Source organism: Daphnia magna, linkage group LG2 (genome assembly GCF_020631705.1).
Source record: "Daphnia magna isolate NIES linkage group LG2, ASM2063170v1.1, whole genome shotgun sequence".
NCBI classification, from domain to species: domain Eukaryota; kingdom Metazoa; phylum Arthropoda; class Branchiopoda; order Diplostraca; family Daphniidae; genus Daphnia; species Daphnia magna.
The window spans coordinates 17,304,508-17,331,443 of NC_059183.1; the positions used below are offsets into that span (position 1 = coordinate 17,304,508).

At 38.7% G+C, this 26,936-nt stretch overlaps 4 protein-coding genes and 2 long non-coding RNA genes across 21 annotated transcripts; 4 read left to right on the forward strand and 2 right to left on the reverse strand.

Moving 5' to 3' along the window:
• Positions 1 to 2,062: 2,062 nt before the first annotated feature.
• On the forward strand, positions 2,063 to 6,963 carry LOC116917120 (meteorin-like protein). Its single transcript, XM_045170090.1, has 4 exons — positions 2,063 to 2,602; positions 4,596 to 4,764; positions 5,392 to 5,671; positions 5,846 to 6,963. The coding sequence occupies exons 1-4, from the start codon at positions 2,397 to 2,399 to the stop codon at positions 6,352 to 6,354; spliced, it is 1,164 nt and encodes a 387-aa protein (XP_045026025.1). The 5' UTR covers positions 2,063 to 2,396; the 3' UTR covers positions 6,355 to 6,963.
• A 1,934-nt stretch (positions 6,964 to 8,897) lies between these two features.
• Positions 8,898 to 16,564, forward strand: LOC116917121. Its single transcript, XR_006643770.1, has 7 exons — positions 8,898 to 15,290; positions 15,358 to 15,479; positions 15,546 to 15,874; positions 15,935 to 16,006; positions 16,114 to 16,155; positions 16,216 to 16,296; positions 16,392 to 16,564. It is a non-coding gene; the product is annotated as an uncharacterized LOC116917121 (long non-coding RNA).
• A 1,892-nt stretch (positions 16,565 to 18,456) lies between these two features.
• On the reverse strand, positions 18,457 to 21,721 carry LOC116917327. 12 transcript variants are annotated; one of them, XR_006643808.1, is made up of 12 exons: positions 21,586 to 21,721; positions 21,444 to 21,523; positions 21,223 to 21,382; positions 21,041 to 21,138; positions 20,533 to 20,964; positions 20,393 to 20,468; positions 20,254 to 20,320; positions 20,082 to 20,198; positions 19,729 to 19,983; positions 19,339 to 19,601; positions 18,939 to 19,156; positions 18,457 to 18,877 (listed from the first exon to the last, which is right to left on the reverse strand). XR_006643808.1 is itself a non-coding variant. In XM_045170157.1 (5 exons), the coding sequence occupies exons 2-5, from the start codon at positions 21,313 to 21,315 to the stop codon at positions 20,393 to 20,395; spliced, it is 384 nt and encodes a 127-aa protein (XP_045026092.1). In that variant the 5' UTR covers positions 21,316 to 21,523; positions 21,586 to 21,721; the 3' UTR covers positions 20,332 to 20,392. The 12 variants fall into 12 exon arrangements, 1 of the variants encoding a protein (XP_045026092.1); XR_006643807.1 differs by having other exon boundaries at positions 21,223 to 21,385; XR_006643803.1 differs by having other exon boundaries at positions 19,729 to 19,839; positions 19,902 to 19,983; positions 21,223 to 21,523.
• A 365-nt stretch (positions 21,722 to 22,086) lies between these two features.
• On the forward strand, positions 22,087 to 24,139 carry LOC116935052. Of its 3 annotated transcripts, none has more exons than XM_045170154.1 (3): positions 22,087 to 23,535; positions 23,598 to 23,723; positions 23,788 to 24,139. In XM_045170154.1, exons 1-3 carry the CDS (start codon positions 22,087 to 22,089, stop codon positions 23,935 to 23,937), a joined length of 1,725 nt encoding a protein of 574 aa, XP_045026089.1. In that variant the 3' UTR covers positions 23,938 to 24,139. The 3 variants fall into 3 exon arrangements, with proteins under 3 accessions (XP_045026089.1, XP_032798322.2, XP_045026090.1); XM_032942431.2 differs by having other exon boundaries at positions 23,598 to 23,714; XM_045170155.1 differs by having other exon boundaries at positions 23,598 to 23,714; positions 23,792 to 23,930.
• On the reverse strand, positions 24,037 to 26,882 carry LOC116917570. Of its 3 annotated transcripts, none has more exons than XM_032923086.2 (5): positions 26,746 to 26,882; positions 25,176 to 25,252; positions 24,932 to 25,106; positions 24,631 to 24,861; positions 24,037 to 24,541 (listed from the first exon to the last, which is right to left on the reverse strand). In XM_032923086.2, exons 2-5 carry the CDS (start codon positions 25,248 to 25,250, stop codon positions 24,426 to 24,428), a joined length of 597 nt encoding a protein of 198 aa, XP_032778977.2. In that variant the 5' UTR covers positions 25,251 to 25,252; positions 26,746 to 26,882; the 3' UTR covers positions 24,037 to 24,425. The 3 variants fall into 3 exon arrangements, with proteins under 3 accessions (XP_032778977.2, XP_045026091.1, XP_032778978.2); XM_045170156.1 differs by lacking the exon at positions 26,746 to 26,882 and adding an exon at positions 25,984 to 26,116; XM_032923087.2 differs by lacking the exon at positions 26,746 to 26,882 and having other exon boundaries at positions 25,176 to 25,316.
• On the forward strand, positions 24,723 to 26,273 carry LOC123470194. The gene is made up of 3 exons (XR_006643812.1): positions 24,723 to 24,828; positions 24,986 to 25,126; positions 25,194 to 26,273. It is a non-coding gene; the product is annotated as an uncharacterized LOC123470194 (long non-coding RNA).
• Positions 26,883 to 26,936: the final 54 nt, after the last annotated feature.

Consider the following 26,936-nt stretch of genomic DNA (forward strand, 5'->3'; position numbering starts at 1 on the left):
GTCAATCCGGTTTCAATACTTAATTTAGTATAGGCTAATAGGACGTAGAGAACATCGTTTCTAGTGCCTTGACTATAAGAAAGTAAAACTTAGTAAACCGGAATCAAGCGGTAGCAGCCTATATGGTCGTCGTAAGAAACGAGGTTCTGGTAGACGGAAGAACCGTAACGTAATCCGGCTAATAAGAACCTTTTTCGTTTTGATTCCCATAAAATTCTAATTAGAGCATTAGAATGTTATGGGAATCAAAATGAAAAAGGTTTTTCTTGGAATTCAAAGACAAAATTAACGAGCCACTGTTTTTTTTTCCCTTGATAAATAAAAGTATAAAGGCAAAAAAAATTGAAGTAAAAGCTTTCGGCATTTCATGACATATGACAAGATGTTATCGCTGCAGATAGACGAGTCAAAACCCAGCAACTTAAAATCAAAAAATGGTTGCATTATACATGCATGGGAGCTATATACGTGCATGTGCTCTTGCGCTAGTTAATATTGTGACATGTCTTGCTTATAAAAAGACCCTTTAGCGGAATAAAAAAAAAACAACATACGAAATACATTAAGAAAATTGAGCAACAAGTCCGCAATATTTCCGTGTTTTTTTTTTTATCAACAGAGACGCTCAGCAGTGCGTGTCGCCAAATGCGCAACGTGTTCCTCTTATCTGTCAAATAAAATCGTGTACAATCGCACCACTCTCTTATTCTTTTTGAAAATGTTACTCGACATTTACAACTGTTAATAATGAAATCAATTTGATGAAAATTCTTTCTTTGCCCACACGAATTCCATTTGGGTTTCTGTTTGATATTTCTGTTTTTCTGATACGAATAAGGTGGTAAACATTTATAGTTCAACCTTTTACATACCCCGAATACCTAAAACTTTTAATTTTTTAAAATCAAAATCTGTCGAACATGTGGACCTTGGAATGTTCCAAGAATTCATTTTTTTGGCTTCTGATCGAATAAAAAAAGGGGGAATGGAAGAGTGATTTACATACCATACCATCATCATGTTTTATAATAATAAGGAATTCCCTTCATTTTTTTTTTTTGTTTTGTTTCTCTTATAATAAAAGAAAACTGGTGCAACAGCACACGCGCGCTCATCGTCAACAAGTCGACGGAATCTGACAATCGTTGCTGCCCCTTTCCTTGATGTGCGATGGCATCTCTCTTTTTACCTGGCTTCTAATCGCCCTGTAGCGCAAAAAGTTGAAGCAGATGAATAAGATCTGTGATTCGATATCTGAAAATGTGTTGGATGAGGAGAGAAACCTTAATCACCAAATCTACCTTTTTTCTTTTTTTAATATAGCGCTGATGCCCTTTTATAAGAAGTCCAACAACACACTAAAAAATAAAAATAAAATTCCAATCAGAAAGTAATTCTTTCCAATTCGCCCGTCAGCGACGACCAAAGCCAAAAGGGATGTGTTGTTGTTGTTTCTTCAACATCAGGCGCCATCATGACATCGACTTTTCTTCTTCTTCTTATGGAGATTGGAGGGTAGAAAGAAAAGAAAAGAAAAAAAATAACATTTTTGATCATCGTAAAAAAGAAAAGGGAAGGACGTTATATAGTTAGAAAAAAAAAAGAAGTCGAGGAATATATTATTCCCTTCCTTCCCTATGGCTACTTGCATTCATCACGTCTCTCTACATCCTTGTGTGTGTATCTCCTTCTTTTTTTTAAAACATATATTTTTCCCTTTTTTTTTTTAAATATATTTTCAGTTCTCGTGTTTAAAAAAAGTGGCCCGTGTTATTTTCTTTCTCTCTCTCTCTCTCCCTTTTTCTTGACTGTTTGCCTCTTCTCTGCATCCTCTACATGGAAATGTTTCTTCTTCTTATCTCTTTTGCTGCACCACCACCAAAAGCTTTCCACGTCGAAGCGAGAGAAGAAAAGCTCCAGGCTTTTAACATACAAACCTCGCGCGCCCTATCTCTGATTGGGACCCGCCTCCCCTCTAAAAAGCCCTCTGGCGATGACCAACCATCTTTTTTTCTGATGCTGGCGCCATCTTCACATGCTGAGCTTGCCCGGGCAAGAAGTGGAGAAGGACTCGGTGAGAAGTGGTCAGTTGGGCAGTTGACTCTCTCCCTGTTCGGATGGTTCACGACTCTCCGCTGTTTGTTCAACATCTTTTTGTGGACGTGTGCATCTCATTATCATCTGCTAGACCTTTGCCTCCTGCGAAAAAAGAAAGAAAGAACCAACACATTGGATTATTATACACAACTATGCGCGCACTAGTGTCTGTGAGATCGGATCCTTCCGGCTATTTGAAGGCCGTGTGTCTGTGATTTCCTTCTGGGAAACTTAAAGTGAAGAAGAAGAAAAAACAACAAAACACTAATCCTTACGACGTTGAAACAAAACAAGGGGAAATGTTGAATCCTGTGACATTGTTGGACAGGCGGCGAACAAATGCCGACGATGAGCAGCGTGAGAAAAGGTCATCACCTCGTTTCTCGCGACGGATTAGCGTCAAAAGTTTACGCGTTTTTTGGGTGCCCCTGATTGCCTGTTTTATCCTTCCCTTATTTATGTGCCCCTCACAAGCTGCAGCCGATGGATGTGACTGGATTGGCAGGTTGGTTTGTGTTTATCTCTTTTAATTTACGTTCTTTCGCAATGGCCCTCGATTTAAATATTCCACTCTGTTTTGTTGCTGTTTTTGTCAACCGGTTTTCTTCCCACCATCTTTGTTTTGGGATGCTTTCCTTCCTCTCCCTTTTTGTATGCATGTAATTAGAAATGTTGCAAGCTTCGACAATATGTAAATGTCTCAAACACGTGTCCAACTCAGTTCCCCAGTCATTAATCCTACTCTTTAAAAAAGGACCTTTTTTTTTCTTTCTTCGTTTCTTTTAATGGCCTTTTTCTTCTTTTTTTGGGCGTGTTCGCAGAGGTCACATCTATCCTGAGAGTCAAATTTCTTTTCTCTTCAAAAACTAGAGTCCTTCATTTTATCCCTCCCCAAAAAAAGTAGGTTGAAAAATGTCTTCAATTTTTTAAGACGTGCCCCCCAAAAGCAAACAAAAACAGACAATGTTTATTATTTTTTTGCTTTCCAATTGCGAACTAGAAGAGTAATTTGATCGATGGATCTGTTTTGATCCCCTCGTATTTCGAAACTTGATTGCGTACAATGGGCCGAATGGGTGGAGTAGTAGAAATCCGTAGCCGCCATTTCGATTTTTATCCGCAATACACACACACACACACACACGCCAATTACAATGGCACCTGATTTCCAAACTGATACATGGGCGCAAAAAGAAAAATTGGGAAAGAAATAATAACATACACCTCGCCTTTTTTCTATTGTCTGATGGTCGAGGGGGGAAGATATTCTTCGTGTTTTTTCTCTTCCGTGCGGATTAGACTCCGCCTCGGTTTTTTTAACGGCCCCCTTTTCTCCTATGCGGTACCCTTCCTTATAACAATTTTGGTGAGAAAAAAATAAATAAAGTAGAGGGTTTGGGGCTCTTTCGGTTGATGAATAACTCGATCATATTTCACTAGGTAGGTGGAATTTCCAGGTTTTTTTTTGTTTGGTTACCTCCCCTCTTCAACTTTCCCCCCTCTTGTGCCCCCTTCATTGAAAATGCGTAGAAGCAATAACTAACTCACCTGTTTTTAAGAGTTTCAACCCCCACCTAGATTTTGTTATTTTCTATTTCGAAATTTAACCGAGGGGCTTCTTCTAACCGGATAGTAATTTATTAAGAGAAAAATTCGATCCGTCGTGTCCGTCATCTTCTTCCGGCTCTAACAGAATTTTGATGAGCTCTTTTGTCTTCTACCTTTAAAGACGGAACGTTCAATCATTTCCGGCTAGGACAATCAGACACCTTAGGATGATATAAGTATTAAAAAAAGAAAAGGAATTCTTTACATCTTGCAATGATGACGAATCAGATCTTAACACACAAAAACATCATAGAAAAACCCTTATGGAAGATGATTTAAAGGCACACACACACGTGTTGGTGAAGGGAGTTGCCTTGTTTGTCATCTTTTAACCCCAAAGGATTTTTGTGACTTATTTTTTTTTTGTCCATTCTTTCACCTCACGCTCATCTTTTATGTTTGTTCGAGTGTGCACGGGTCATCCTCCTTTTCTCCCTAAAGAAGAGGGCAACATGCGAGGGTTAGCATTTTTTTTTCTTACCTAGATTGTTAACAAACAAAAAAAGAAGATGATGTCTTCACCTTTGTGGGTGTATGTGTAAATGTTAGTGTGGGCTTAAGTTGAGAATGCGTAGACTTGGCGGAAGGCACGTGTGCCCCCTATTTTTCCCATTTCGAAATCATATTTTTCACACAATCTTTTTTCTCTCTCTCTCTCGATAAGAACATATTTTTCTCGTCTAGTCACGTCCGGTCCCCATTTTTTTTTTCCGATAGGAATACCAAACTCAAAAAAAGGGCGTGTGTGGGAAGAATGGAGGAGAAATGATTGCATAATTGACATGTGAACGATTGCGCACCATACGAGAAATCAAATGTGAAAAATGTCTTGCTGCAATGATTTCTTTATGTCTAAATAAAAAAAATTTCTTTTCTTAAATTTCTTATAGTGGTTTGGAGAGTCCATCGAGCGAAGATCAGACACAACAACAGCCACAATCACATCGCGGAGTGAAGCCAGTCTACCTGCGATGTAGTCAAGGTTCCGTCTCTTGGCTCTATCCCCGTGGTGCCTTGCGGGTGGTGCTCCGCTACGGAACAGCTGGCAAGGAATTCCAGGTACATAAGAAAGAAACAAAAAATCTCTCTCCTCTTTTACGCACACGTAGCATCTTATAGTTTATATACACACACACACACCAGTTGGTGCTCGCCACACAAGAAAAAGAAAAGACCAGCGGGCAAAGCGATAGACCCTTTTTTTTTTTGTTTCTTCCCTTGCATTCTCATTACAGGAATTTTGAATATATTTCAGAAGAAGAAGAAGAAAGAAAAAAAAAATTTAAATTCTTTGCTGTTTTCTAGTCACCAATCCTAAAAAAGAAAACAACAACATGTTTTGGTTTTAAACTAGAAAATAAAAACAACTTTAGACATTTTCTCCTTTCGTCGTCGGGAACACGCCAAACTACATGGCAGACAGACATTTTTTCTAATTTCTTCTTCTTCTTCCATCCTACATGTGTCGTGTGTATTTTTTTTCTTCTTGTTCTTATAATGGCGCCGTTTTTCAATCAATCTTGATTTCGATCTAACAGTTAGACTCGTCGAGAGCCAAGATGAGATTGTCCTTTTTACCTTTAAAAGGGCATACGATTTTGGTTTCTCGTTCTCTTATGTACACGTTTTGTTTATTTAAATGTTAAAATTTTGTTTTTTTCTATTTGTTTTTCTTGATCAATTCAGGGATGTCTGAAATTATCAGCTGATTTTGGTGGCGCCAACATTTACGTGGAACAACACCGGACGCTGAAATTGTTACACAGCGCATCGTCATCGGCGATATTGCGACCGGATGGCAAACGCCACTGTTTCGACAGCCACCAGGGTCAGGTGGCGCTGTTTCTCGAATCAGATTCACCCGGAGTCGGTGGCTCGGATCCCCTTCGAAGGGAAACGGCCGCCTTCGATTACGATCTCCAACTGATCGAGGAGGAAAACGATCAGTCACACGATCCTTGGCAAGGTACAGTAGTCTTCTTTCTTTTCTAAAATTTTACACCAGCGGACGATCAATGACTTTGAAACGCATTTCGGATGTCACAATATCGTCACGTGATTGCCCCCTTTTTTTTTTAAATAACAAGTTATCATCTTCACCTTAATTAACAAATGCACTTTTCGTGTTGATTATTTGCAGAATGTCGACCTTGCAGCGTCAAAGAGTCGTTGGAAATGTTTTGTAGCAGTGATTTTGTTGCTAGAGGCTTCATCTCGTCTGTTTACAACGACGCCCAATTAGAGAGGACGCTGCTCAAGGTGCGGGCAACGCGGGTCATCCGGCAGGCCTCGTCCGTCTTTCAACCCGTTAATCGCAGATCAGCGTCTTTGCCAAAGCGGAAACGACGGAGTCCGTTGACGCCTAAACGCCTCATTCCAATTCCGTCCAAATGGAAGGGAATGGACGGCGTCGAAGAGGATTTAACGGACAGTGAAATGGACAACAGTTTGCTGGACGACGAGCACACTGGAACGCTTCACGTGCCGTTAACGTGTCAGGTGAAACACGGCAGCGGTGAGTTCGTGTTTATGGGCCGGAAGCGATTGGGTGACGCTGTTCTTTGGTGCGCCCCACGACTGGAAGAATGGCAACAGTGGGTTCATCAGGCTCAGATGGATGGATCTGCCCAGTGCCGCTTGGAGGCGTGAAAATCGGTTATCTCATTCCCCCCCTTTCCGCTGTGACATTTGATTTCACCCGTCTGATGTGATGTGCCATTTTTTTTCCGTGTGCGTTTATCATCGTGCGTCTTTTATTTGTCGAACCGTCGTCTGCCAATCAAAACGTTTTGATTGGCAGGTCGGCGTGCAGACGCCCCCCCTCGATTCTACGTCAATTTTATCATATGTAAATGAAGAAAACAGATTATGTGTACATTTTTCTATAAAACAGAGCGTCTCAATTGTTTGTTTTTTTTTTTTTAATGTGTGTCGAGTCTGCGAAAGGCGGACGCCAATTCGGAAAAGAAAAACAAAGGAAAACTCAAATTTTTAACAAGGGAAAACAAGAATTCACTGATTATGTGCCTTTATCTGATTGTGTGTATGATGAAGCCTTGACGCACACCTGTGGATATCAATTTGTACAGACAGTTTTGCGCGTTGACCTTAACGTTTGTGCCTGTGCTGTGTGCGTGTGTCTCCATGCACGCACTTGTTTACCTTTTTTTATTTTCCTTTTTGTATTTTTGGCAGTCAACTGTGATACGAATTACTACGTGCATCAAAGAAATACATGAAAACAAAATTTTGTACGAATCTTTTTTTTTTCTTCTTCTTCTTTCTTTACGTCTTATTAATACATACCGGATATTCAAAAAAATGTACCGTTTTGTTACACACGATTGAATTTGGGGAAATATTTTGTCGCCTCTGGACGATAATCGTTTTAGAAAGGAAACGCTATAAATTAAAGTCGACAACGTTGGACGGTAGTCGAAAACGATTGTTATCATAGTTGTGTCGACCCAGTCTCAAAAAAAAGGCAGTGAAACAAATAAAAAGTGAGGACAAAAATGTGAAAAACAAGAATGTCGTACGAAAATATCAAACATTGTGATCAAATTGTCGTTTTGATTTGTAAATTATACGTTTCACTTTGGACTACGTTTTGATTCGCATTAGCTACCTCGAGACACATTAGACAATCAAAAGGTAATGTGAATTTTAATATTATACATAAAAAGAAATGCCAAACAAAAGAAAGACAGTAGCCGACCTGATTTTGAATCCGATTTTGCATAAACCGTGTCTGTATTATGAATTGCCGAAAGCCATCCAACAACAAAAAAAAAGGTAGCTCTGGACATTCGGAAAAATAACAACTGAAAAGCCGACAAACATCTTTTTTGTTTCTGAAATCCGTGTCTCTCCGATCTATAGAAACGCGTTTCGGAGGGATGGGTTTAGGACAATTAAAAGAAGCCGCGATTTTTTCTTTTTTCGGTGGCGGCATTTCGGGTGTGATGTTATTGCCCACTGGATATTTCTTGCAAACCATTCGATACACACACATACACAAATAGATCCCTTTTATGCAGCCGTCGCGGGGGCCTTTTTTTTCCACTCGGACACACTTGAATGTCTACACGCATATTGTGTGTTCAACTACGTCCACAAAGTTTTTTTCCCCTCTCTCTTCATAATAACACGGTCCTGTTAGAAAACTGTGAAGAGTCGCCAAGGGGATCGACAGCACAAGAAAAAGGGAAAACGAGAGGGCCCAATTAAGTTGTAAAAAAAAGAAGAAGAAATACACTGTACGCTATAATGTTAGACTGTCCAGGGCTATGCGCGAACAGCCTTGTGAAATTTTAGACAACGGACTCAGGCCCGTCTCGTATTTATTGAACTGGATTCGAAACGGCTTCTTCATTCTTTTTTTTTCGCTTGTGATGTGGGGACACACACACGGACTAGATCACGTCGTCTTCGTCAACAAGCATATCAGAGCCGATGGGATGGCTGCCGTGTCTTCCACGTCTATTTCTCTTTCCCATGAAATCAAAAACGTTGGCCACTTTGATTTTTATACAACCGACGTTGTTTGGTTTTTTTTTTCAGTCTTATTGTCCGTGCGTGGGAGATACACCATTTTTTTGTTTTCTTTTTACTCTTCTATTATTCATTTAAACGCAAAAGATTTCGGTCATACTTTTTGTTTGCCTGTGGTGTTTTATGCTTTCATCCGCAGGGGAAACATAAGAAAATGAAAAGTATAATATTTATTTAGCCGTCGAGATTTTGACCTTTTCGTTTTTCCTCTCCGCTGGATATTGTTGGCACACGTGTGTCGTCACCTGCGGCCAATTTTTTAATTTCTATTTTCTTCATTCTCCTCTTTTTTTCTTTCTTTTTTTTTTCCTCCCTTAGTTTTTAGAAAAAACGACATAAAAGGGAATAGATACACAAAAGGGCACTGTGTTGTTACCGCACAGACCCCGGCAGACAACATTTTGCCGCCGCCATCAGATTGGCCTCCAGGGTCCGTGCACGAGCCACACATCTTGGATTGAAATCATATTTTTCTTTTCCAAAGTTATGAAGGGAGAGAGAGAGAGAGAGCTTTGAACGGGGTTCTTAACAGCAAAAGCCATCCGGTTCTTTTATTTTATTTTTTTCCTACCTCTACGAGTTTTTTTTTTCTCTTTTCGACGTCATTGCCTTTGCTATCATCATCAGCTTTCAAGAAAGAAAAAAAAAAAGAGATTTTTTGTTGTTTCTTTTCAAATCGTTATCGTGTGTGACCTCCTATTTATTTTTCGTCAGTTGTTTGTTTTCTTACCTGGCTGCGTAGGCATTCTTTTCTCCCATTCTTTCGGTAGTTGTCTAAGCAATATAGCGTATAATACAAGTTTTCCTTTGAATTATTATTCAAATATATACGAGCTGAGACTATGCGCTAACGCAAGAAACGTCAAGAGGCAGGAAAAAGACGAGGAGCTTCTTACGAAGACGAGGTAAATAAAAGATAGGTTAGACGCGTGCTACACACACACACACCAGAAGATTCTTTTGCGCCGTGTGGCTCTCTGATTATGCGAGGGCACACCTGATATTTTAAATATTCCGCTGCTGCAAGTCGCGGCCGCGTTTAATATGCATGTGTGTGTTTGACCTTGCGGGCAAACGCCTCCTCCTTCTTCCTCTCTCATCATTACACAAAGAAGAGGGAGACACGAACGAGGCTTTTATAACAAAGCAGCAGGAACGATCATCATACTACCCACACACTGCGTGCCCAGATCAAATACGTGAAAAAAGAAAAAAGAAAAAACCGTCGATCGTAAGCAAAAATATTACCGAGTCGTGCAGCGCAATGCTATTACAAAAAGTATTTGCGTGTGTGTGTAATAAGATCCGCTTTTTTTTCCCCCCCTCCTCGATTGACCTGCGAATTACATCCGATCCTTTGGGCATACCATCATCGGCGTAAAGTCCGCTGATTCGTGTAGGATGCGGCAGCAAAGTTCATTTCCGCCACGTGAATAGGAGGAAATGGCGTCAGTGCTACAGATTGCAGAAAAAAAAGTGGCAATGAACGCAAGGTTAGATTTATAAAACAGACGACCAAATTCTCTTTATTTTATTTTATTTTAATATTTTTATTTCCATTTCTCCTATTTAAAGAATTATTTTTGTTTGTTATCAAAATGGACGAAAGAATGTTACTAGTTCCTGCCACGGCGGGAGCAGGTTATCTCTAGATATTTGTTGGTCTAATTATTGTATGCAATAGCTATAGGCTTTGTGCTTATGCAACAGAGGGCAGGGTCCAATTACCATGCGGGTGTGCACGTATTCTAATAAGCCTTCACATTTCTTTTTGCTTTTACTTTTTTTCTTCTTTTTACTAGGCTCCGCCATCATATCATAACAAAAGACTAACACACACACACGCACTTGTTGGGGCCGAGTAATTGGAGCTTTGCTCGTGCCCTCCAAGCTTATAGACACACAATACCTTGACGGTAGAAACGATAAGAAAAGAAAAAATAGAGTTCCAAATTTTCTCTTTCTTTCGTACATCTTGTATTTCGAAATATAATTGCCTTTCGTTGTGTTCTTTTTTTTCCCGCTTACAACCCACATGATGGCGTATAATAGGAAGAGAGCACCTTCTTTTTGAGAATTGTGCACTTGCTCTGATTTTCTGCTGGCGGGGTTCGATTTATAAACAGCATTGCTTGTAACACAGTCAGCTGCTGAACAATTCATCTCTCGATTAAAGAATATAGTATTGCAGCTGTAGCTGGAATATCTACAAACGTAGACAATAAAAGGCGAGCCCGAGAAGGCAAAAGAGGCAGGAAAAATGATGACGGGAGCGGTCATCATCTCATCCTCGGCGTTCCAACCTACGCACACGGTAGCAATTTAAATCCAATTGCGGCAAATCAGTCGGGACTGGACGATGGAGCCAGCACGAGAAAATAACCACAGATATAAAAACCCACACGATCACTTGCTGATCTCTTTCTTTTTTACATGTTATTCACGACCGAGGTAAAAAACATTACAGCTTACGGCCATCCGTGTTCTAGTCATCATCATCGTTTTCCAGTCCATTCTTTGAATTCTTTCAGCTTCAACGGACGTGAGTAATATTTGAAATTGTTGGATAGCTCGTTGGTTTCTGACCCGCCCCGTTCTATTTTTCTGATGTTTTCAAATTCCTTTCGAAAGTTCATATTGATTGACGACTGTTGCCTCTAATTTGCCTCGCGTTTTGGAAGTGTTTCTTTGTTTGCAGTCGCCCTCGTTCTGTTTTTATTTTTATTCTTTCCAAAACAAATCTTGTTTGATTTGTGAGCTTATTATTTTTTTTAAAAAGGGCGATTCATATAAAAGAAAAGAAACAGTTTTGTTTGTGACTTGTTCGCTTCAAGTGGACGCGGGATTGAAAACAGATTGTGATTTCGACAGACAGGGCGAAGAGTCATGGTCCATGTGTTTTGTCTGTGTGTGCGGACACTTGGCTGCTGATAAGGTGTGTCGAACTTGGGAGGACGACTGTGAATATTGTAGACCCAGTGAAGACAGAGTGTGAAAGCTATCGACACGCTCCAGCGCTATACAGCTTGACTTTCTGTTGCTGCTGTCTCTCTCGTCCCTTGTCTCGATAAAAATGCTTCAAAAGATAACACAAATGCCAAAGTCCCCCTTGAAATATTCAACACACCACCACCACTATAATGTAGGGAATATGCTGAGAGTTGTTCACAGCACACCCTCATTCTTCCTTGTCTACGATTGTGGACTGCTTTTTAAAAAGAGCACCAATGTACATTTTAGGCCTTTTTATTTTATTATGTCGACCAAATCGACCGCGATAATGTACACAGTGCGAATGATTTGTGCAAAATGAAAGGTAAGCGCTGATGTGTGGCGAAAGGACGACCTTATTTTATTTACAATTGAAAAAAGAAAAAAACAGGTCAATATGAAATGTCCATATAAAATTAAAATAATAATTTATTCTCATATTCCTATATTGGGGCGGTATAAAATTCAGATGTCTGGTTATGATAAATAGATTTACCCACCTTTTGTCGGAACATGAAAGAGAGTGTTTCGTACAAGAAAATGTCATTTTATAATTCTCTTCTCGGAGAAGAACCTGGTTATCTTATTAGAGAGGATGCTCTAAAAAAACCAAGCGTCTTATCAAAATTCAAACCGGGCTAATAAAAATCCATCAACAGACTGAACGCGCGCGATGGATGTCTTCCCATTGTCCTGTGCATCGTCGAGAGATAGAGTCCTCGGAGCGCTTGTCGTCTGGCGTCGTTATGTTATGGAACACCGCCACATTTGTCTCTTCTTTATTATTTTTTTTTCTTTCGTTCTTATGTTGAAGAAGAAGAAGAAAAAATATGTGTATATAGATGAGGGAACCTTTTGGCTGCTGCTGCTGATGTTCCAGACGTTGAGGGATATAGATGAGAGATCGAGTCCCCCCCCCCTTCAGCTAGAAAAACCTTTAAAAAAAAATAACCCCCCTCCGAAAAAAATCTCGAAAGGGCTTGTCAGATTTCAAACATAAGCGAAGTCAGTCAAGTGTACGAGGGGAGGTTATATAGCCTTTGCGAAGGCCAGCAGGGACTACATAGCTTTAGAATAAGAAAGAAAATCACCATTTTTCTTCTTCGACGGTAGTAGTAGGAGTTCCAGCGTACAGATCCAGTGTCAACAATTTAAAAGAAGAAGAAGAAGAAAAAAAATGGGGAAAAAAAAAAAAAAAAAATGGGTATATGTACATACACTGTAACCTCCGAGGCCGGCAACCAAACAACAAGAGAGCCGGAGCCGCCAGAAAAGTTGGCCTGGCCCCTATACGTTTTCCCCTCTTAGAGCTGCTCGTGCTTGAATCACGCGATCGACGATTCAGAAAAAGATAATGAAATTCTTTTTTTTCTCCCTTTTACCATCACTGAATTACCCCTAGCAAGATTCCTTTGAAGATTTTCTCTTCTTTTTTCTTGGTTGGGCTATTTGACTATCAAATAGCTGAGGTAATGATTGACAGCTACTTCATGATGAGCGGGTTTGATATTTTCTTTCGCTGTGTTAGGTGTATGTAAGCTGAGGATGGATTTGAATAACTATTGGTAGACTAGGCCTCCCATCAAATCGAAATGAATGTTCGGGAATCTAAAGACATCATTATGCAAGGCAATAAACTTGTATAGTACACAATACCGATAACAAGGGACCCTGTGTTGAACTGTGTTATTTCTTGTGTGTGTTGACACGTGTGCCAGTACTGGCACGGCCAGCAAGAATGAGACGACTCTGTTTCTGTTGTGATGTTCCCCATCAGCGGATCCGATGACCCCAAACAATCTTCAAAATGAAAATGTGTTTTTCTCAGCCCGCCTGACTGGTATGTTCACTACTAACATCTCTCGTTCCAACGGTTCAACATGCACTCGAGAAACGAAGAAAACCTTAAGCAAATATTTGTTTTTTATCAGGACCCTTGCCGTTCCTTTTTTTCCCGCCTCCTAACTAAAAAAAAGAAAAGGAAGAAGAATATACATATGGATATGTCAATATGTCATATCTTGGAATAGTATGTACATAATATGAACGCTACAGCCATATTGTCATGCTGGGCAAACATATATATGTATATTTTTTTATTTTCATTCTTCGTACCATCTTGTTAGATGCCATACCGTGAAGTTCTCGATCAACTCATATAATGTCCCATTTAGCTCTGCTTCGTGAACCGGACTATTTATTTCCTTTTTTTTTTGAGACAACGAAAAGAAACACAATGGGTTGCCGTGTCTTCTAGTTTGTTGTCTTCCACGAGGGATTCTGTCTAGAAAGCTGATTCTAGAAACTAGAAGGCGATACAGTATTTTTAAAGTGTTTAGCGATAATTTTGCCAATAGATGGCGGTTGCGGTTTTCGGGACCAATTGCGGGGAGAGGGTTTATTAATGTATTATACTTTTTAGTTTTTCGTGTAATTTTCACCCAAATTGATATAATGTGGCTAATATGGCGGTCAGGGTGACATCGCGTTACATTTTTTGTGTTTTCTAATTAAAAGCATAAAACAAACAAAGCTCGAATCAAGTTCAATTTTTTTGTCACTAGATGGCTGGCTGGTAAAACTTCTTGTTCCTTTCTAGAGGCCGTGAGCTTCTTTTGACAGGCATGATCTCATCACGATATAATAGCAAGGTATAAACGGCGGGTGTTTACTAAGTGGTTCCAGGATTCCCCGCTAGGTTCGCTAGACTAGCAGGCCGGTCGTCTACAGGGGTGATAGGGCAAAACACCTTTTTTATTTTTAGAATTTTTTATTATCAGTTCGTGTTGCTAGAAAAGTGAATCCACTAGGGCTCCTTTTTATTTCCGATTTTTTGGGACCAGAATTAAAATGACGGTGCAATTTGGGAATTTTTTATTTATGTTTTAAATTCCCCTATTTTGAAAAATTGCGCGGTTTGCGGCGTTGCCTAATTCTTTGTTTATCTCAAAGCAGAAACATATCGTATATGGTGTCAGTAGGGCTCGGCCCCGATCACATTCTAATCGGGGACACCGCTAAGCTTCCCCGATAAAAATGAATCGGGGGAGTTCGGTGCGGAACGGTGCTATAATCGGCACCGCTAGCCTTTAATAGAGGCTAGCGCCCCCCTATGGCCCCCTTCAGCCATAGGGGGTTAGTCTTACCAGTGACCTTGCGTTCTGATAGGCCAACGAGAATCACGTGACTTGCGTCACATTTTGTTCTTGTTGGCCGCAGGGCAACTGCCAATTTAGATCACTTATTCATTGGTAATCGGGGAAGGCACCGATCCCGATATCACCGCACCGAGCACCGAAATCACCGAACCGATAAAGATCATCCCCGCACCCAATCGACTAATAAGTTCCCCGATTGGCGCGGGGCCGAGCGCTAGGTGTCAGCCAGTATCAAAAACGTCTAATCGGCCGAGTCTGTCTCCCGCTCTCTCCCACTCACAGCCACTGCCTCACTGGTCGAATAATCAATACAAAACATAATGTTGAAAGAACTAGGCAAAACATAGGCCTCCAAGGATAACGGAAACTACGCGAACATCTACGGAACGCCGTTTCCATTTGTTTATAGACAACTCTTATCGCTAGCTGATCGTTTCTGTAGCAAATAAATAGCTAACTAGCACTGCCATCTTTATATTAATCTATTATTATTATATTTATTATCTTTATATTAATCTATAATTAATAATTTTACTTAATTTAATAAGGATCACGAAAATCCTACTCATTTTGTTATGGGATCAGTATTTCCTGATATATTGGCTACTTCCGGTTACTTCCGGAAAATGTCCTTGACAATATACAAAAAGTAAAAAATGAGCTTTAATGTTCTAACAATTTCAAATACTTTTCTCGCATTCGTTAGGGTGTGGTAGCTATTATTTCGTGTTTTTCTTGCTTTCAACACTACAGGCTGATCCTACGAGCTACGACAGTTTTACCTACAAATGTTTAGCCGTTTCGTGCTGCAACTAGTAGTCTATTTTCTAGGATGTAATGCCTAAAATTGGAATTCAGCTATCAGAGATTAACAAAATTCAAGTACTCTAATAAAGCAAGTATTGTACCGTTTTCAACATTCAAAATAAAATATTATTTTTGGTTCTAGGCGAAAACTCTAGATGGCGTTTTTGTGCGTTTATGATGAAGATTATGAGTGACAAGTTAAATGGGTGTTTGTTACGTTACGCTGTTATGTGTTTCAAAGGATTTTTCGTCAAAAAATTTACGGTATGTTGTTATCTATTCAGTATTGCTATCGTTGGGTATATATTGAATAGGAAACCCTTGAAATAGATTGCTTTTTGTCTGTTGGTGTTTCGCCTTGTCAGCTATGCTAGCTGCTGAACCAGCAGCCTGCATTCCTGCTATCAATGTACCACAAGACATCCTGACACTTTGAGAAGGCACTATTGCTTACATGAAGATCACCATCCAGTTCAAGTACTGTTAATGGACCTCAAGCCTTTTGTTTAAGCTTAGTGATGTGTTCTCTCGTTAGTCAACGACTGAGACTTCATCTACTTTGTGTTGCTAACCATCCACCCTCAGCATCCCAGGTATCCAGATTTCCAAGTTTCTCTGATTAGCCAACCATCATCAAAACCCTTCAGCTCTTCAATGTGGTATTTCAGAACATAACTTATCTTCCACTACACACATCTGTAACAATTTTCTCTACACAGGCTTCTCTTCCTCTCTTCTTGATCTGCTGAATGCCAACATTGAATAAGATTCATCATCATTGCCTTTCCATGGTATTTTAATTTGGTGGATTATCTAGATTTCTCATTTTTAATAAATCTTTGTTGTATACACGGAAATCTTCATTGTTAATCCTGCTGTTCTTCTCACCGTTACTTAGCCAGCTCACATGGATAGGCTTTAACAGCATCTCCATTTTTTGGTATTTTAAGTTTCTATATTATGGAGCATTGTTGTGTTGTAACAAAAACTTCTATGGTAGGACTGCAAATATTCATCTTCCTTCGGTATGACACTGCCGTTTTGACAATTTCGGTAGTTTCGCCCCCAGTGGACCACACGCGTAAGTTCTTTATCTTTTTCATCGTTTTATCAGACAAATGCCATTTTCCGCTCAAAATCACTTACTTCTTTTTTTGCCTCATTTAATCTATTTAGAACTACATTTTCTTCGTCTTCCTGTCGTTTTTGTCTACGACTTCACCTCATCGCTGTCTTCGTTGATGTCTTCGCCTTCATCTCCGTCTCGTCGTCTTAGTCGTCTTCGCCTTCATCTCCGTCTCGTCGTCTTAGTCGTCTTCGCCTTCATCTCCGTCTCGTCGTCTTAGTCGTCTTCGCCTTCATCTCCGTCTCGTCGTCTTAGTCGTCTTCGCCTTCATCTCCGTCTCGTCGTCTTAGTCGTCTTCGCCTTCATCTCCGTCTCGTCGTCTTAGTCGTCTTCGCCTTCATCTCCGTCTCGTCGTCTTAGTCGTCTTCGCCTTCATCTCCGTCTCGTCGTCTTAGTCGTCTTCGCCTTCATCTCCGTCTCGTCGTCTTAGTCGTCTTCGCCTTCATCTCCGTCTCGTCGTCTTAGTCGTCTTCGCCTTCATCTCCGTCTCGTCGTCTTAGTCGTCTTCGCCTTCATCTCCGTCTCGTCGTCTTAGTCATCTTCGCCTTCACCTCCGTCTCGGCGTCTTCGCCGTCTTTGTCTACGCCATCACCTCGTCGCCGGCTTCTCTTTCGCCCTTCACGTTGGGAATTCACCGTGGATCTTCGCTCTGGTATTGTTTTTACATTATTATGTTTAAGTTAACCCGTTGGCTGCCACCCCGTTTGCGTCCCATTTTTTTTGTAGCTTGTAGGGACCGGCCGCAATGGCCTTCGCCGCAAGGCGCCTTAGGCAATGCACCAGTAGGGACTTCTCTTTGTCGATGCGGTGGCGGATTCCTGAGGGTGTGCATTCCCTGTAATGGATTCCGTCACCGTGTCAGCCCGGACTTGTCTTCGGACAAGTCCCACCTTGTTCGCGATCCTTAAGACGCGATGTTTAGTTATTGTAGTTTAAGCAACCTACGGGTTGCGTGGCCTGGCAGCCAACGGGTTAACTTAGTTTAGTGTATGTATGTTTGTGTAAATATTTGTGTGTATGTATATTGTTTTGTGAAATAGTGGTGGAATTGTTGGGAGGAGGTGGGACAATAAAAACAATTTCAATTTTAATTTATTCTTCGTGTTTATTTCATTTCACCTTATTCGAATTTATGCAAATCAAAGATAAACTTAGATTATTTGTTTTCCCAACCTATTTCACTCTAAGTACAGCCTTTTCACAAGTACTTATTTCAATAGATTTCACAGTCGGTAAAACATCAGTGAATAAATTGTTTTCTTTTTTCCATTAGACTTCAAGTGCAATCACTTGACAAAAAAGATAGAAAAAATGACTGAAACAAACTAACTTCACATGGTGGAATCACAAAAAGAGTTAACCATTACCTTCTTTAACTCCTTTGTTTCGATTGAATGGGATAATAATTCTAAAACACAAGAATGATACTGGATATGTTTTATTTAAACTGACAACATAACATTACTTTCAACGAGTGACTCCAACGCCAATGAAACACATCAGGTGCCTCCAGTATCTCTGTGAATAAAAACTGTTGACCACTATAGAAAAAACCAAGTCCTAGATTGAACCAAGTCATTGAATGATTTTGGATCCACCACAGTACATCAGGTACATCAAGAACTGAAAGCATGATTTAAAAAACAAACTAATACCAATAAATTCTAACATCACGTGATGACACCTCCAAGAATCTAAGAGATTTGGATAGAGAAAAAGATTATAAAGAACTACTCTTTTTACTTATCATCTTTGAAACAAAATGGGTATTGATCTTATTGCAATTCAAAAGTACGCGACAAGCCAAAAGTCGTGCGCAGCTTACGCCGATGCGCACCACTGTGGCCTATAGCCGAACTAAAAATTGTTTTATGCTTGACTATAACCATTTGTACGATGCTTTACCACAGACGGATTGCCAGTTATTTTCCAGTTGACATTTCGTCCGTTGTTTCAGTCACTGCAGCGTAAAACCTTGTTATTAAATAACATGAGACGAGTTTGTTGTATTTGTGGTGAATTCGAAACGACGATTAGATAAGATAACGATAGATAAGATTCGATAAGATGATCCCTCGTTATTGGAGGGATGAGTTTCTTAAGGTCACTTCAAGATTTGTATAAATGTAGATCAATTACAAGAGGATCATTACATTTCAGTTCTTCAATTTTTTCACAGTATGATTTAAATTCAACCTCAGGTAAACTTTTGGCTAATTCGGATAGTTTATATGACACTCGAGTGACTCGACTGCCGCTCATTATGAAACTACATCACAGTTTACTTTTTAAAATGAAAACAAACTTGCAGATTCCATGACCATGAGTGCGATCTGTCTGCTTAACGGTAAAGCATCGTACGAATGGTTATAGTCAAGCATAAAACAATTTTTAGTTCAGCTATAGGCCACAGTGGTGCGCATCCGCGTAAGCTGCGCACGACTTTTGGCTTGTCGCGTACTTTTGAATTGCAATAAGATCTATATCAGACTAACGGAGATGAAAAACGTGCTAGCAAAGCCAAGCCATGTTGCTCCTTTAAAATTTAAAATATAAGTGGTACGATGTTACTTTGACATGAATTTTAGCCATAATACCTTGAACAACTCTGCATTGATTGAATTCACAAGATGCAACTCAAAATACACGGAATCAGTGGTAAAATTTCAAGAAGAGACGTTCGTTTCAGCAGCCATCCTCTGTCCAAAGCCACGCGAAATGAAACAGCTGACGGGACAGCTGACATACCATTGAAAATTCTACGGAGTTAGTTATTTCTCCCCTAGATGTCTTGAAAATATACGGGAAATGTCAGCTGTTGCGGCAACCGGTTTCGCCATAAAAAAAAAAAATATATATATATATATATATAATTTTTCTACTTCCTCATTTCTTCAAGATTTTGATAGCTGTAAAAGTAAACTATGGTTAATAAAAGCTATGCAGTGATATAAGGCAATATAATACATGCAACAACAAAAAAGAGAAGTTTGATACCTTGTCCGAGAAGTAGATTATCCCAAGTGACATTTAAATCGTTAGCCGTTCTATCTATCACTTTGACAAACATATCGCCAATAATTCGACATTTATCTTCCGGATTTACAGTCCGACACAACGACAAAGTTTGGCGACCATGCACGTTGGTGTAAGCATCGTAGAAAGTCAATCTTGCTTTGGCAACCCAAAACAATTCGAAACATCAAATCTGATCGCTGGTATGACAATAGAAATGAGAAGCCACTGTCTGGAAAAGAACTCTGTTAAAGAAAAAGAATTATAAACCATAGAATTTGAGATGTGACAGGACGACGTATCAATTAATCTCGTATCAAACTTTGGCCAATTATAAGATTCCGAAAGGTCCAGAAAAGTATCTCAAATTACCCGAAGATTGAGCCCGAGTTGCTGTAAACTAGTGACGACTTGCTCGGATTCGTCTTTACGCAGGAAACCGTTACCGATATGGATGTTATGCACTCGCGACGAGTCTTCACTCTGTAGAAGTGCTTTATAGAAAAGGGCAGCACAAACGGCGGAATCGAATCCGAAAGGATTACCTAAACGAGTATAATTCTTTGATGATTCTCTCCCACAGTTTTTGAATCATTCTTCTTCTTTCAGCCTTTAGTTTTACACGCACTAAAGGGTTAAAGAAAATAATATAAGTCAAGGGGGAAACGGGGCCACAGAAAACAAGGGGTTCCAAATATGCACTTAAATGATTTTTGTAAAAATACCATAACATGTGCGATAGTAAAAGGATCCGGAACTCTTCGGTGCCCTTCCAACGAACATGTACTTTTTTATACCAAAACTCCATCAATATCCTCTTCAAATCCATTACGATTGCGAATCTACGTTAAAGAAATTAAGTGGGCTTCAGTATAACATTCTTGCTGATACACTTACTGAAAACAGCGAAACCCCATTGGCATATCTCTCGCGAATTACTACCACGACATTGCGATTATTCTACCTTTATTACATAAACAGAACATGAATCAGTAAAAAATTCTTTGTGATAAACTCATTTAAAATAGTAAAACACCTAGTCAATTGTGATCCAATTCTCCCGCTCAAGATATTCTTTCCACAAATAAAACCAATAGACATCAGTAAAATACCTTGAAGATATAAATAATAGAAGTAAATGATGCAGCAAATATTCATACTGCTCTCTCTTTTTACCATAAGTCACCATAACTCAAGAGTGTAATCTATATTAATATATCTTTGACCTATCTTTGCAATGGCACTTGGTTGGTATTAGACATTAAGGCATCCAATGTCCCTTTTCGTAAGAAGCAGGAAAAGCTTCCTGCATCAAGAGTAATCTCAAACAAATAAATAGACACAAACATCCAAGAGAAGATATTTCATTTCATACTACCAACCCCTATGATTACTAACAATTTAGCTAACATCAACATGTCATGGAGCTGCATGTGTAAGCCAAACCAAAAAAAACGGTTGGTTTGTCATTTCAAGCTTGTTTATACGAACCCATCATTGTGCAGTTCTGCATGAAGGGCAGAAATTTCCATAATTTCAATTAGAATATTTTCTGAGGGATTGGTGTATTTAAGAAGTGCATCATAACACTGCTGATATGGACCATACCTGAAGAAATGCAAACATTGTGAGACATATGATCACAAACAAAAACTAAAAGAAATAATGGGCAAATATATTGTACCATTCAAATGATGCCAAGTGACAATCTGCTGACAAGCAGTTAAGTATACCATGAAAATGGTTAAAGTTCTGTGAAAAAGAGGAATCCTTCCAGTTGACCTGAAAACATGGCAAATTTCAATCATGATAAAGAAAACCATCAGATATTAATTTTAAAATAATAACAATAAAAATTAAACATACAATAAGCATAGATAAACTCAAAACCGTCCTAAGGAATGAATGTGTTGTTTTCCACTGACTAATTCCATTGCTGACTAATTGTTGTTGCCACATTTGGTTGACTTAGTCACATGCGACTCATTCCATGTTTGGACATAACAGATAGTTGAAGGACATACTACTGCTGAAATAACACAAAATCAAGTAACAATTTAAAAATCTTCTATGACTTTTAGCTCTACGGCTCTGTTCTGCGATTCCCTAATGAGGCACCCAAGAACTACCACTGTTCACACGTATCATCAAATGACCAGTCTGCGAACTAAGTGAGATATTATGGCATAACTCATTGCCTTACATACCCTAATTTATTAATACGCTTACCATTACCAACGGAGCCTCCCACATGCAACGCAACATCAATTCGCACATGCAGCCACTTAAAGTTCCAATGTGCGTCTCCGCCATGCCGCCATTGACTGTACATTAGTGATCGAAATGGGCCTAACAATCGATCGATAAATTCAATATGTAGTGGACTCCTCCTTCGTTGAAGGCGTGGTCTAATCCCTCCTACTAGTGTCGTTTTTTAACGTCAGATGGCAGTGCTAGTTAGCTATTTATTTGCTACAGAAACGATCAGCTAGCGATAAGAGTTGTCTATAAAAAAATGGATCAAACGGCGTTCCGTAAACATCGGGAGCCGTTTGTTTGACTGGTACCGTCGTGACTGTGACACTAGGTTGTTGTAAAATTCCTATCAGGAAAACACCAGAGTCATCTGGCGAGAAAATTTCTAATGCAACAACTCGACTTTGCCGGTTGCCAAGCGGTAGATGCGTCAAGTCTAAAAACAACAAAAACAAACTGAAAAAAGGTATAAACATGGACTTTGATGATGACTCGTTAGACGATCTGTTACGAGACACATCAGCTAATAAATTTAAGAAACCTGCCGTCAATGTCGTCGCTGATGAATTATTTTCCACTCCGAATATCCAGTCATCGAGGAAGGAAAAAAAATCTGCGTTATTAGCTGAACTCTTCGGTCCAAGTTCTACAAGTTTTGGTGCAATAGAATCTAGTTTGGAGGAGAATGAAAAAGACACAGAGAAATCCATGCCAATCAATAGTTTGCTGGTAAATTCTACAGTTCAAGGAAAGGAAAATGAAGAATTCAGCTTTGGCAGCTATGTTCCAAGTGGTGCGACAAAGCTTACTGGATCAAAGAACAGACCAACCTCTTCTGATTCCCCTAGTAAACAAAAACAAACAGATTTCTTCCAACCATCAAATTCTAGCCTAGCACAAAGGTCTGTAACCTTAGATCAATTTGGGTCTGGAGGATTATTGAAAGAATCCTTCAACATTCCTACCCTGGAAAAAGAACCAGCCACCTCCACACTACAGTTAAAATTTTCAGTGCAAGTTCCAGATTCGAAAGATGGTGCAGAAAGCAGTTCAAAATCCCACAGTGAGCTTCCGACTCCAACTATCCCACCAGCATTATTTTCTAGACCAATTTCCAAAGGAACAAATGTGACTCAGCAGATCCCGAATGAGCAGGCTCGAGTAACAACTGATGTCATTCCCTTCACATTCCCATCACCAAAGAGCCAACCAGTTTCAAAAGAAATATTGGATGAAAAAAATTTGACAATCATTAAAGATGTACTTGACAACTTCTCTAACAACTTCTGTAAAAGATTAGAAAATTTCATTGGGGAAAATTATAACTTTAGCGATATCACGAATTGCCTTGTTGAACTGCACAAATCCATTAATACAGTAACACATACCTGGTCGAGTTCTGCAAACAAGGTTCCTGACCTGGCATTCGAGGAACTTGAAAGAAGGATGATAACTTTAGAGAATAGACTCGAACTGACCAGCCAAGAAAATACAAATCTTCGTGTGCGACTTGAATTTGTAGAAAACCAACTGCGAGAAAATCGCAACGATTCCTCAAGAATCAAGACCGATACAGAGGCTGTTGTGGAAAGTCATTTCAAATGGATAAGAGAGACCGTAGATAATCTCGATAAAAAAATCTCCACCAATTCGTCTCTGTGCAAGCATCATGCAGGCGAGGAAAGCAGTAGCCAAGAACTCATATTCCAACAAATGCAGGAAAAACTGTTGGATTTTGAAAGCAAACTAGTCAAGAGTTCCACCGCTTCGGGGCATCAACAGGAAGAAATGCTTCATCTGCTTAAAGCAGAGTGTAAGTGGCTCGAGCGGCAAAAAAAGAAGCTAAACAGCGATAGGAAGGAACTGCGAGTTTTCCAGAAGAAAATTAAAGAAAAGCAGCAAAGCTTAGATGAATTTTCAGCGGTACGAGAATTTATAATTGCTCATTACAATAACAATTTTCAAAATTAGTTTAAAATTTTAAGGAACTATCAAAAACTTCCCATCGTTTGCAGTCACAGTGTTTGGCTGTTGATGCGCGAGTAAAAAAAATCGAAAAATTATGGACTTCACTCCAAGAGAAGCCAGAAAAACTTAGTGAAGTAAATAAAGTGCGAAAGTAATTAATTTGCAGACCTTAATAACGTTCATAAACTTTGGTTTCTCTGATTCCAGAAAGATGTGAGCAAACATAGTTTCAAGAGTTCCGACATTCAAATGGAAGATTTTGGACTGGCCCTTTGGAAACTTCACGTCAAAGGGGACGAGCAAAAGCTCACCGAACAGCATAATTTTCTACAAATGTTAAACACAACAGTGATTTGATATCCTAATTAGTATCCAAAAAACTTAATATCACAGGTTTATAAAAAAGTATTTCTGTTTACCCGGAAAATGAATAACGACAAACGATCACTCCAGATATAGTATGTGGAACATTTATTATCCAGATCATTATGAAATTCAAAAAGCGTCATCAGTGTTAAGCTGTATGATTTCGAGATTTAATAGAGAATACTTAATTTGAGAAACGTTATTTGATTTGGAATATTAAATATCCTATAAAATATTTACCTCCACCAAAAGTTACGGAGATTCAAGACTAGACTACGTAGATTATAAGGTTTAATTACTGATTGAATTGAATTGATTACTGTTTGACATGGAGAGCTATATGGCGTATTGCTATACATAACCGGGTTTGTATAACATTTTGTGTTTTACTTGGCATTATTATTAAATTAGGATTGCCACTTAAGTGGGAAAAGTCATGATTCAGGCGTTTGGAAGGTGATTTGCGTCTAAGGGACGTATTACACATGCGAAGTGAGACGTTTCATTTCCGCAGGAGAATTTATGTTCATCTGGTCATTTTCACGCAATTGCTGGAAGAAGCTGAACACGACCAGCCAGAAGTAGATCATAACCACTGAAAGCAACGGAGAAAAATTAAATCACATTATTTTTCCTTTATCTAAGCCTTGACAAAAATGAAATTATAATGCAAATAAAACTCACGTAGTTCAAGTACACCGATGATTAAAAAGGTAATGCCATAGGAGACTGGTAGAATGACGACACAGGTGATAATACAGACGACAGTAACTACCATGACCATTATAGCATAAATGAGCCACGGTAGGAGGAAGTTGCGGCGTTTCTTCACGGCTCCCCAAACTAATAGTCCAGCCAATATTCCACCAAGAATTTCTCCCGGTATTGCAAGGACAAATACATAAATTCTATATACTGTTAAAGAAAGATCATTAGTGAGATTTTATACAAACATTTAATTTAATGTAATAATGGTGAATCATACCATGGACTAAGATTTCATGAAGTTCCTCTTTCATTTTATCTTGGTCTTCTTTAGGGACATGTCTAGTTCCGAAGGCCCTGGGAAAATCAATGATCTTCTCCATGACAAATGTTGCTATTTCATCAACATAGATCAAGGACAAAATCAGATAAATGATGACTGTGATGGCCCCAGTCTGGAAAACATCAAAAGAAGGTGTGTTACATTGGATGAATCATTTATCAAAAAAAGTATGTGAACTAACAAATCCCATGACTCCAAGGGTAACTGTTCCCCCTCGCAGAGGAAAACAACAACAGCATCTCCTAAGAATAGCCATATCTAACAAAGAAGAAAAAAAAACAACGTTTAATTGTACATTTTAGGCGCATTCATTGTACGGTGAGGTAGTAGTTTATTTATAGAATTTCAATATAGGCATGAAAACAGGGAGTGCACAGCAGCGACTGAATACTTAATTAAGGGTCTTTCACTAGGAAAAAGCTACTGAAAAAGTTAAGTATCCTTAAATGATACCTGATTTTGAAAAAAGATTAAAATTAATATTAAAATTATATTATTATTAAAGAAAAAAGAAAAATTTTGATTCCCCTACTGAAACCCAATTTCATACCTTTTTTTATCGATTTTAAGCATTGAAAAAATTGTTTAAGTATGACAAAATGCTTTGTAAGTATTTAAAATATTAAAGTATCCTGCGTAGCATACTGAATTACTGATGTATATATGCTTATAAGGATTAACTAACAATCTTTAAATTAGGATTAATTAATATTTTAAAATGATATTATACAATAATATTAGGACTTTGGCTATTAATACTTATTATTACAATAATTTGGCAAACTGATGTCACCTTGGTTTAACAACTGGCAAATCTTTGAAAGTGCCCAATCGGTCAGGTTTTGATTTCAAGTCAACATATACAATCAGTCATTTTAATCATATGAAATGCATCGACTGCACTGTTAAATAATGGTCTCTATTGTTAGGTAGACTAGGTCTAATATGCAATGAAAATTTTACAAAAACCCTATATTTGGTAACATCACCTTTTCACAAGTATCGGTGACTAAAACTTCTTCGTTCTCAAAACCATGTGTTAATCTTAAGGAACCAAACTTAAATTTAGCAATAAGGCTAACTATTTTTTGGCAAACACAAGCCCATCTCATGACAGGTTGCCTGAACTAAGTTACTAGTTATAACTACAAATCAGTTATTTAATCTAAGGGATTTTTGGGTTTTTGAACCACGCTTAAAATTTTTTTATGTTAATTTTCTTTAATTTCTGAAATATATGTCACTTAAATTTTATGAAATACATTTTGTATGATCATTACTTTTCAATGTATTAAAAACTTTAGCTGGTTAGCTGCAAAATCACATGTTTGTAAATGTATCAAAAAATTTTCCGAAAATTTTCAATCACTTTTTCTTTTTTAAGACTATTTTTAGCTAAATTAGTTGTACAATCAACAACTGATGTGTCGCAGCGGTAGAATATAAGACAGCGAATCTTAAGGTCAATGGTTCAAATCCTAGCACGTCTAACTCTTTTTTCCAAAAATTTAACTCAAGTTACTGAATTTTTTAGTAGCCTATTAGAATTAAGTATTTTATAGAAATTAAGTACGAAAAAAAAAATCTAGTAGGCTTGCCTTTTTTAAGTATCAAAAATTAAGTATTTTGTCGCCTCTGTGTGGCTGATCAATCCAAGATCAATTTAAAAAGATAAATGGTAAGCTAATAACACTAAATTTGCTCATTATAAAACATCATTACACAAATAAATAAAAAAGCACTTCTTTTACCTGTTGAACCTTGTTTTATTCACAGCTGTCGTTCAACAGACACATCAACCACGAATAATTTTAAAAGACACTATGGTGGTAACAATACCAGGTTGGTCGCGCACGCCTAGACGAAGCCTATGGCAAAGCTGCACCGCTACTTTTTCTGTAGAGGTGAATTAATGAGGTATAGATCAGACAAGGTTAAAGTT

Bases quoted from the DNA above. Each gene is read 5' to 3' on its own strand.
- LOC116935052 (XM_045170154.1), top strand. From the start codon at position 22,087: ATGGACTTTGATGATGACTCGTTAGACGATCTGTTACGAGACACATCA. The intron at 23,536-23,597 runs GTACGAGAATTT...TAAAATTTTAAG, and splicing joins GCTTAGATGAATTTTCAGCG to GAACTATCAAAAACTTCCCA. The intron at 23,724-23,787 runs GTGCGAAAGTAA...CTCTGATTCCAG, and splicing joins AACTTAGTGAAGTAAATAAA to AAAGATGTGAGCAAACATAG.
- LOC116917327 (XM_045170157.1), bottom strand. From the start codon at position 21,315: ATGTGGCAACAACAATTAGTCAGCAATGGAATTAGTCAGTGGAAAACA. The intron at 21,139-21,222 runs GTATGTTTAATT...CCATGTTTTCAG, and splicing joins TGAGTTTATCTATGCTTATT to GTCAACTGGAAGGATTCCTC. The intron at 20,965-21,040 runs GTACAATATATT...GCATTTCTTCAG, and splicing joins CACTTGGCATCATTTGAATG to GTATGGTCCATATCAGCAGT.
- LOC116917120 (XM_045170090.1), top strand. From the start codon at position 2,397: ATGTTGAATCCTGTGACATTGTTGGACAGGCGGCGAACAAATGCCGAC. The intron at 2,603-4,595 runs GTTGGTTTGTGT...AATTTCTTATAG, and splicing joins GGATGTGACTGGATTGGCAG to TGGTTTGGAGAGTCCATCGA. The intron at 5,672-5,845 runs GTACAGTAGTCT...GATTATTTGCAG, and splicing joins GTCACACGATCCTTGGCAAG to AATGTCGACCTTGCAGCGTC.
- LOC116917570 (XM_032923086.2), bottom strand. From the start codon at position 25,250: ATGGCTATTCTTAGGAGATGCTGTTGTTGTTTTCCTCTGCGAGGGGGA. The intron at 25,107-25,175 runs GTTAGTTCACAT...GATGTTTTCCAG, and splicing joins CCCTTGGAGTCATGGGATTT to ACTGGGGCCATCACAGTCAT. The intron at 24,862-24,931 runs GTATGATTCACC...TTTCTTTAACAG, and splicing joins TCATGAAATCTTAGTCCATG to TATATAGAATTTATGTATTT.